At 56.2% G+C, this 8,533-nt stretch overlaps 3 protein-coding genes across 5 annotated transcripts in view; 2 read left to right on the forward strand and 1 right to left on the reverse strand.

The window, feature by feature from the left end:
• The window catches only part of SKAP1 (src kinase associated phosphoprotein 1), a 118,902-nt gene extending 116,823 nt beyond the window's left edge, over positions 1–2,079 (forward strand). Inside the window, exons 12-13 of one of the 2 annotated variants that reach the window (XM_032440908.1) lie at positions 1,216–1,334; positions 1,895–2,079. In XM_032440908.1, coding sequence (XP_032296799.1) covers positions 1,216–1,317 — 102 coding nt within the window. In that variant the 3' untranslated portion in view covers positions 1,318–1,334; positions 1,895–2,079. Of the gene's footprint in view, positions 1–1,215; positions 1,335–1,890 lie in introns of both variants that reach the window. The other variant, XM_015885596.2, reaches the window with a different exon arrangement.
• Positions 2,080–3,089: 1,010 nt separating this feature from the next.
• Positions 3,090–8,152, reverse strand: SNX11 (sorting nexin 11). Its single transcript, XM_015885615.2, has 7 exons — positions 8,037–8,152; positions 5,557–5,605; positions 5,290–5,376; positions 5,087–5,187; positions 4,766–4,864; positions 4,393–4,605; positions 3,090–4,012 (listed from the first exon to the last, which is right to left on the reverse strand). Exons 2-7 carry the CDS (start codon positions 5,575–5,577, stop codon positions 3,871–3,873), a joined length of 663 nt encoding a protein of 220 aa, XP_015741101.1. The 5' UTR covers positions 5,578–5,605; positions 8,037–8,152; the 3' UTR covers positions 3,090–3,870.
• An 83-nt stretch (positions 8,153–8,235) lies between these two features.
• The window catches only part of CBX1 (chromobox 1), an 8,674-nt gene continuing 8,376 nt past the window's right edge, over positions 8,236–8,533 (forward strand). The window contains exon 1 of one of the 2 annotated variants that reach the window (XM_015885619.2): positions 8,236–8,391. The gene's annotated coding sequence lies outside the window, so the exon portion shown is untranslated. The remainder of the gene's footprint in view (positions 8,392–8,533) is intronic. The other variant, XM_015885618.2, reaches the window with a different exon arrangement.

Raw genomic sequence — 8,533 nt, forward strand, 5'->3', positions numbered from 1 at the left:
CCCCATAGGTGCCGCTGGGTGCCCCATAGGTGCCGCTGGGGGCCCCATAGGTGCCGCTGGGGGCCCATAGGTGCCGCTGGGGTCCCCATAGGTGCCGCTGGGGGTCCCATAGGTGCTGCTGGGGCCCCATAGGTGCAACTCCCAGCTCACAATGGGACAGAGCACCCCACTCCCCCCACCCCCCCGACCCACTCCATGCAGGTATTGAGCACAGGGGCCCCATTAGTGAGTAATTAGGTACAAACACCCTCAAAACTCAACACCCCCCCCCATCCAAAAAGCACGAGAGGCAGAGTTCACCCTGCACTGGGCTCTGCCTCTCTGTGCCAGCGCACTCCTCGTTTTAATAGTTTAATAAAAATTAGCATAATTAACGAACATCTGTATGATCCAGAGCGGTGCAATTTGGCACTCGGAAACGAGGACTTAAACGTTATTGCTGGGAGTTTAATGTTGTTTTAATTCTTTTTGGCACCGAGCGGTGAAATAAAAACGCTCGGTGCCGCGAGTTCTCGGCTGCCTTTCATTTGCATTTTCTTTTTTTTTTTTCCTCCCTTTTGATTGTGAGCAATTGTGGGCTAAGCCAGCAATTCATCAAAGCAGGAAAGGCTTTAGGATACCTCATAGTTTGGGTTGTAGCAAAGATAAGGGTTGGGGAGGGGGCTTAGGGGGTCTCCTTTGCTTGTAGGGTGCATCTCCTGCTTGCTTTAGGGCTGCTCTGCCCGGGGTTCTGCTTCTGGTTTTGAGATGGGGGTTTTCTTGCTTGCCTGGATGTGTTTGAATAGGGGATGTACTCTGTGCTGACCCACATCCCATAGGGAGCAAAGGGAGGTGGCAAAGAGTGAGAAGGGGATGTGTTGGAATAAGGGATGTACTCTGTGCTCACCCACATCCCATAGGGAGCAAAGGGAGGTGGCAAAGAGTGAGAAGGGGATGCGTTGGAATAAGGGATGCACTCACTTTGTGCTGACCCACATCCCATAGGGAGCAAAGGGAGGTGGCAAAGAGTGAGAAGGGGATGTGTTGGAATAGGGGATGCACTCGCTCTGTGCTGACCCACATCCCATAGGGAGCAAAGGGTGGGAGGGCAGCAGTGCCTCCAAATGGGACTCAGAGTTGAAAGACCCCATTTGGGTCTATGTGAACCCAAAGGAAGGGAGCAGAGCTGTGCCCCGCTGCCTTGGCATTAATCCTTATGCTGTGCCCCCCCCCCAGGAGTACAACATGTACGGCTGGTGGGTCGGGGAGCTCAATAGCACCGTCGGGATCGTCCCTAAGGATTACCTGGCTGCTGCCTATGACCTGGAGGAGCTGTGAGGATGGTGGTGCCCAGGTGAGAGGTGGAACCTTCATGGGTTGTCTGTGCTGGGAAAGCAGAGCTGCTCCTCTTTTCTCTCCCAGGACAGTTTGGCTCCATCTTCTGGTTTCTGTTTTACATGGAAGGGAGGTGGTAGGGCTGGGAAATAGGGATGGGTAAAGGGAAAATGCCACCGTGCCCAGCACAGCTGTGGTTAAGGATCCATCTGTAGGGCTGGGGTTGATGTGATGACCCAAGATATGGGGTGCAGTGCAGTGTCCCTGTCTGGGTTTCAGCTCCATTCAGTTCTATGGTGGAAAGCTGTGCCAAAACCAAAGCTGCCTCTGTCAGACCCCGAGAGCTGGATGTGACAGCTGCAAGCAGAGCTGACAGCAGCACCGGGCTGTTCTCCCACAGCCCATACGGGGGCATTTGGCAGAGAAATAAAGCCTGGGAGTGGGGCTGGGCCAGCAGGGGGTCAGCAGCCACCTGCCCACCCTGTGGGCACGGAGACCTTCGTGTCCTCCCTGTAACCCACAGCCCTATGCTGAGACCCCCACCCTCACCTTGTGTCTCCCCCTCCCCAAATACAGGTGCTCACCTCTCGCCTTTCCCACCCTGCGATGCCACAAAGGACTCGTTCCCAGCCTTGAGAACCCGTTACAAGAAGAGCCCTGTGTGCCACCACCCTCTACCCAGGACCCTGCACAGCCCTCGGGTACCACCAGCTCCATCCCCATCCTGGGTGGGCAACCCGCAATAAACCCACCCCCCACAATTTATCCCCTCCGAGCTGCAATGCGCCGCGGGGCCGCCAGGTGGCGCTCTGGGTTTGCGCACAGCCCGTTGTGTTGGTGGGGGGGGCACAGAATTAAGGGGAGGGGGCTCAAAGTGCAGACCTGGGGCTATTGGGATGGGTTTGGGATGGGTTTGGGATGCCTAAAGCTCAGCTGGGCATGGGGAGACCAATGGGATGGGGTTCTAATGGGGGTGCATGCAGCACTGGGGCGGTTAACCCCCCCCCGCCCCCCCCCCCCCCCCCCCCCCCCCCCCCCCCCCCAATATGGTTCTGCCTCTGAATGAGTCACTGTTTTCCCTTCAGCTTCACAGTCGATCAACACCACTAAAAATAATTCCCTCCTGCCTCTGACACGCTGCCAACACCGGGGCAGCAGCTGCACCCCCCCCCATGGGGGAAAGATGGGCACCCTATATGGGGTGGGGGGTAGGGGGGAGGAATGGAGCTCTGCTTGCAAAGCTGCTGAATCCCCATCAGCTCTAAAGGGAAACCATAGGGCTGGGCATAGGGTATGGAGTGAGGGATGCTCAGAGCAGGGCTGTAGTTGTAGGTTGAGAGCTGCTCTCAGCCCTGGTTGAAGGAGCGATGGCTGCAGGATGCTGTGCAGCCTATGGCCACAGCTGGCCTCGCAGCTGAGCCATTCGGAGCTATGAGCAGACATGAATATGTATGAAAGAAAAGGGGGGGGAGAGATGCAGCCAATGGCACCAGCAGCTGCCAGCCTTCACCATGAACTCCTATTGACATTGCTGCTTTCCAACCTCTGCAAACCCCAAACCCTCTGTGTGCAAACAACCAGCCCTATGGATCTCACCCCCCAACTCACCTCTCCCTCTAGGTGAGCTGTCCCAGCAGGTTCAGCCCTACAGGGAGAGCTGCAATCAGCTGCTCCATTCCCTACAGCCATCCATCTCCTATTAGTTTGGCCTGGGCTCTGGTTTGGCTCCTTCCACCCACGCAGCCAAGGACAGACAGGAGCAAACAGCAAACAAACCTCTTCTACTTGGGTTTTATTTCAAGTCAGAGCACGTCAGCTCTGCCTCTACCAGTGCTCAGGGTGTAGGAAAAGGTGCAGGAGCAGCAGCAAAACCAGGGCCCCAAGCACTGCCAGGCACCCACTGCAAGGCAGTTGTGTGCTGCATTGCTCTGAGCAAGCTCCCTCCTGGCTGTGAGCCCCCCATTCTCCTCCCATTGTGCTATTGAGGGGCAGAAAGGTTTGTTCTCCTGCAGGATCCCATCTGGAAGGGGTGGCTGCATAAATAGGTTGGGGGGGTCCATCTCTATTTGTCCCAGCACAGCCTCCATGCAAAGGGGGAAGCACAAGGGCTGACCCAAAGGGATCTGATGGGCATCAACCAGCTCCCATTCTAAGTGTGAGGCTGCACACAATACAGCCAGCACATCCCACCGTGCCCAGGGAATGCACTGAGAACATGGGGGCCTTGCTGGCATCGTGACCTAACCAAGCCCTGCTACTACTCCAATTGGAGAGCAAAGGCCACGGGGATAACAAACACAGGTTTCACTAACCACTAGATCTCTTCTGCAAAGAGAAGAGCTACAAAACACACTGCCTGGGACATCAAGGACAGCTGAAAGTCATCAAGGAAGAGAACACACGAGCCCCAGACACCACAGAGCCAAGGGGAAAGCTGTGATCCCAGCACAGCCCCATTCCCTGCCTTGCCAGCCTGGCTTCCCTCTGGCTCAACCAGCAGCAGCTCCAGACAGAGCTGCAGGTCCTGGGCAAGGCAGGCGAGGTCACTGTAACCATTTACTGAGTCTCTTGCTGTCCACCCAAGGGCTCTGATGGTTCATCTGGGCTGTCTGAGTGCGTGTCATCCATGCCAAAGTCGGTCCAGTGTGGGAGGTTCTCCAGGCAGCTCAGCCCCTGTGTGGCCCCCAGGCTGGCACAGCTGAAAAGAGAGAAAGCAGTCAGAGCTCTGGCATCCACTGCAGCGGCTGCTTGTGGTTGTACACAAGGGCAGCAGCACCAGTTAAAGAGGCAGATGGTGCTGGCAGCAGCGAGGAAAACGCAGCTACAACCTGCATACCTGCCCTGTTAGCTAAGGCTGCTCCCACAAACCCTCTCCTTCAAGCAAAAAAAGCCCTATCTTAAACACTGCTGGGCTCTGGATGCTTCTTTCTTCCCATTCATTGAATGGAATGCAGGGCACCAACTGGCTCAGGGTGCTGCCAGCAGCAGGTCTGCTCCAACCAGCTCTATACACAGCAAAAGAGCTGGGATCTGCCCCATTGCAGTGCCCTGTGGTTGGTCTTTCCCTGCCTGCATTACCTGCCATGCACAGCTCCTCCTTGCAGCAGCGTAGGGCGACTCTCCTCCTCCTGCACCCAGCCACAGTTGGACATGGCGTAGTGCAGGATGGCTTCTGTCACTGTCTGCGAGCCTTGGCCTTGCACACATGCCTCTATCTCGGGCACAGAGAGCTGGCTCTGCAGGAAGAGGTGCAGCCGGCTGTCGGAGAGGAGGACAACGTTCTGCACAACCCTGTGTATGAAGAGAAAGGGCTGAGGCAGGTTCTGCAGGAGCACAGAGAACTCTGAGCCCTGCCCAGACAGCTCACACTGCCCAGCAGCAGATCCATCTCACAAACAGCATCTCCTGAGTGCTGCATCCTCCATCTGGTGTGTAAAGGAGCTTCACTCACTTTTCCAAGAACTGCTGCAACCCTTGTCTCCTCTTCTCAATGAATTCATCCGTGCTCCCCACAAAGAAGGTGGATTTTCCAGGCAGCTCTGGGACAGGCCTGAAAGAAAAGAGCAGAGGGAGCAGCTCAGGGTCAAATCACCCCAGCAATGGAGCAAGAAGGTTTGGGGGCACCACATCTGGCAGCAGCTGGATCCCATCAGTGCCATCCACATCTGGAGGAAGCCACCCTTCTCTGTGAGCACATAAGACACCCAGAGCAATCAATGGAGCTGTGGTGTCTGGCTGCTGGGGTAAAGCAAGGAGCTCAGGGCATGCTTACACCAAGCCAGCATTCTTCTGCAGCTGCTTCCTCAGCCACACGAACTCACGGTAGCGGCGCCGCACGCATGAGGTCTTGGCTGTGAAGGCCTTGCTGTTGGTCTGCACGAGGAAAATGAGAACACAGATATAACCCTCTCATCTGAGGGGCAAAGAGGGATGTGAGCTTTGTGGTTTCCCCACTTTCCAGCAACCACAACTTACGTGGAGGAAGATCTTATAATCCACATAGGAGTTCCAGGAGCCTTCGTTCTGCACTCGAGGGTCCTGAACACGCACCGTGGTCAACTCCTGGAGCACAAACATTGCCCTGAGCACAGTGCAGAACAACCAGCCTCATCCCCATCCACCCCCCAGCTCTGCCCCCTGCTCGGTGTTCAGCACCTCTCACCCCTCAATGCATCACTCAGGGCTCCAGCATTGCCACACTCCAACCAGGAACAGATAAAACCACATCAGGAGGCTCCTTACCTCCTCTCGGCTCTCCAACATCCTAGAGCCAGAGCCCAGAAGGAAACATCTGCAGAGAGGAAAAAGGATTCAGTAGGAAGAGATAATCAGGATCCCCCCCCGTCCTCATCACACCCCCAAGTCCTGGCACAGCTGATCCTATCCATTACCCACCATGAAATAAAGAGGATGCAACCAAGTCCAGCAGCCCCCAGGGCACAGAGCAAAGCAGCATTAACCTCCCACATGCTCCATAGGCCACACAGCCCCATCAGGCTCCTGATGGAGGCTGCTCCATGACCAGAACTGGGACTTCTCCTTGTACCTCCATAGGAGAGAAAAGGATGGAAGAGCCCAGCCCCTCTCCAAGCTGCACGGGCAGTTCTGCACTGAAACATCAGCGCAGCCAGTTCAGGTGCTGAGGAGATAACTCAGCTTTGATCACAGCTTCCTCCTCTCAGCAGCCTCCCCCTCCTGTCTGCCCAGCACAAGCAAAGCAGCCACCCCCCCCCCCAGCCAGCATCCTCCCACTGTTAGAGCAGCCTGCTCCCCTCCCTTAGATCAGCCCAGCTCCTGCTGCTGCCCCAGCACGTCTCCCATTAGCACCAGACCCAAACCAGGCCGCTCCTCTTGGGCTCTTTCACAATTCAACTGAACAAGCAACAAACTCCAGACCACGATTTCCCCCTCTGGTTTAGATGTCGTGCCTTCATTGCAACCACTTGCAACCACCCTCCCTCCCCAGCACTCCATGATACCCTCAGCTCTCCCATTTTGTTCTGCCATAAGCTGCCTGTCTCTATCTCCACCACATCCCTCGGGCTCTGTTGGGCCCCCAGCTGATTTGCTGCCCCATTGCATTCTCCTGCATTAATCCCTGTTGTGCAACGATAGCACAGACACGGTGCCAGCACTGCGAGGAAGAGACAGGACACACAGTCCCCACACCCCACAGCAACACAGACCAACCCATCTCAGTGTCCCCTCCCTGGTCTGGACCACACAGAATAGCAAAGCTGGCAGACAAAGTGTCCTGGTTTCACCTCTGTTTTATTGTGCAAAGCATTTAGAGCCCCTGGGATGAACCTGAGGTTCAGGACACAGCCCCAGCTCCTGAGGGACACAGAGCAGAGAGGCACAACAACCCTTCACCTGTTCCCTATTCCTGGAGCTTTGCCTTTTAGGCCATGGGAGCTGCCAAGTGCTGGGTAACATTGCGAGCTCAGCCTTTATTTATCCGCTGGGTTGTGAAGCAAAGCTCTTCTGAAGGCTGAGCTAATTTTAGCTGGGACAAGGGGAGGAGTGAACCACCATCCACGCTACAAAAAAAAATCCGGCTCCACCGGTTTGTAAGATCTCACTGGTCTGATCCAATGCACAGGAGGTGGAAATGGACGGCAGAGAAAAGCTGAGGGCACAAAGCAAAGAGCCCCAGGCCCAGTGCAGGCAGCTCTGGGGTATCTCACAGTGACAGCTCTCAGTGGGGCTGGGTCAGGCTGCTGCTGCTGCTGCTGTTTCCAATTTGAGCTGTGGGTGAGGGGAACAGACCAAAAAAACCCCACCATATTTCAGCTCATGTGATCCTCCCCCTTGGGGACTGAGGGCAGGAAAAGGAGCCAAATGTGCCACCAGTCACCATGCAGGGCTGAGCAATGGGTGCTCAGCAATCCCAGGCAGCAAAAACACAACAGAGATGAGAGAAAACAGCCCTCATAGGATAGCAGAGGGGTTGGGTTGCTCAGCTATGGGAGGTTGATTACAAAGGACTGGGAGGCTGCTGCTCTATGTGATGGATGGGGATGCGGGGATGAATGAGTTAGGGGGGATGGTGAAGGATTACGGGGAAATGATGGGGATGAGGGAATGGATGGGATGGGGGATGAATTGGAATGGGGGGGATGGATGAGGCTGGGGGGGATGGGATGAGATGGGGTGGAATTAGATGGGATTGGGTGGGGAATAATGGGCTGGATGGGGGGGGAAGGGGCTGCCCTGGGAGGGGTCCCACAGCCCCACAGACCCCAGTGCTGCCCCAATGGGCAGAGCAGGACGGAGCACAGCCCCAGGCCTGGCTCAGCATTGGAAAGCACACATATCCCACAGCCACACATTCACAACGAGCATCAAACCATCCCATTTAAGCTTGATTTAGGGCTAATTGCCCTTCACTCCATAAAGCACAGGCAGAAAGCAGCTTTGGGTTGGCTTTAAGCACTTATAACAGATCCTTTATCGAGTCTTTAACTTCAGATCCGAATTAAGGGCCCTCAATGGGGGCTGCCTATATTCCCCCCCCTCCCCATTCCCCCATTCATTTCCCCATAGGGGTCTCGATCTGCTGTAGGATTCTGCCTTCCAACACCAAACCGAAGGCCTCCCCCTCTCTATACCCCTATAGGAAGCCATACACCCTCCTCCCTACCTGCTCCCCATACAGATCTCAGCATTACAACCCGTATTTAGGACCAAACCCACCCCCTCCCCTTTAAGACCCCCCTCACCTCCTCACTCCGAACGCGGCCCCTTTAAACCGCACGGCGGCGCGGCGGCCTAGTAGCGCGGGCTGCACTTCCTCTTCCGCCTCGCGCGGGGGCACGCTGGGAACTGTAGTTCGTACCGGCAGCCTACACCTCCCATCATACCCTGTGGCAGCGTATTTATGAAGAAGAGACGGACTTCATCTCCCACAGTGCACCGCGGTGGGTGCGGGTCGCGGCGCATGCGTGGTGAAGAGCGGCGGGTATTGAGGCTGGCCGGGCTCTTTTGTTCGACGGAGGCAGACGGAGAGCGCCAGGCCCGAGGCCTCGGCCCCTTGTAGGCCGCTTCTATTGGGATCCATTGGCGGGGCTGTGTAAGGTCGGTGTGTCGGTGTAGGCCGCGGTTACCGGTTGTGTGTGTGTATGAGGTGATGGGGGGGGGTTAGGGCTGAGGCGGGGCCGTGAGGGGACAAAGCCGGGCCTGGAGAGTGAACGGAGCGGGGTAGGCCGCGCTTAAATGG

Source organism: Coturnix japonica, chromosome 27, assembly GCF_001577835.2.
Source record: "Coturnix japonica isolate 7356 chromosome 27, Coturnix japonica 2.1, whole genome shotgun sequence".
Lineage (NCBI taxonomy): Eukaryota > Metazoa > Chordata > Aves > Galliformes > Phasianidae > Coturnix > Coturnix japonica.

Excerpts from the sequence above, each read along its gene's own strand:
- SNX11 (XM_015885615.2), bottom strand. The coding sequence starts at position 5,577 with ATGTTGGAGAGCCGAGAGGAG. Across the intron at positions 5,188-5,289 it reads ATTATAAGATCTTCCTCCAC|ACCAACAGCAAGGCCTTCAC; the intron begins GTAAGTTGTGGT and ends TTCCTCGTGCAG. Across the intron at positions 4,865-5,086 it reads CAGAAGAATGCTGGCTTGGT|GCCTGTCCCAGAGCTGCCTG; the intron begins GTAAGCATGCCC and ends CTTTTCTTTCAG.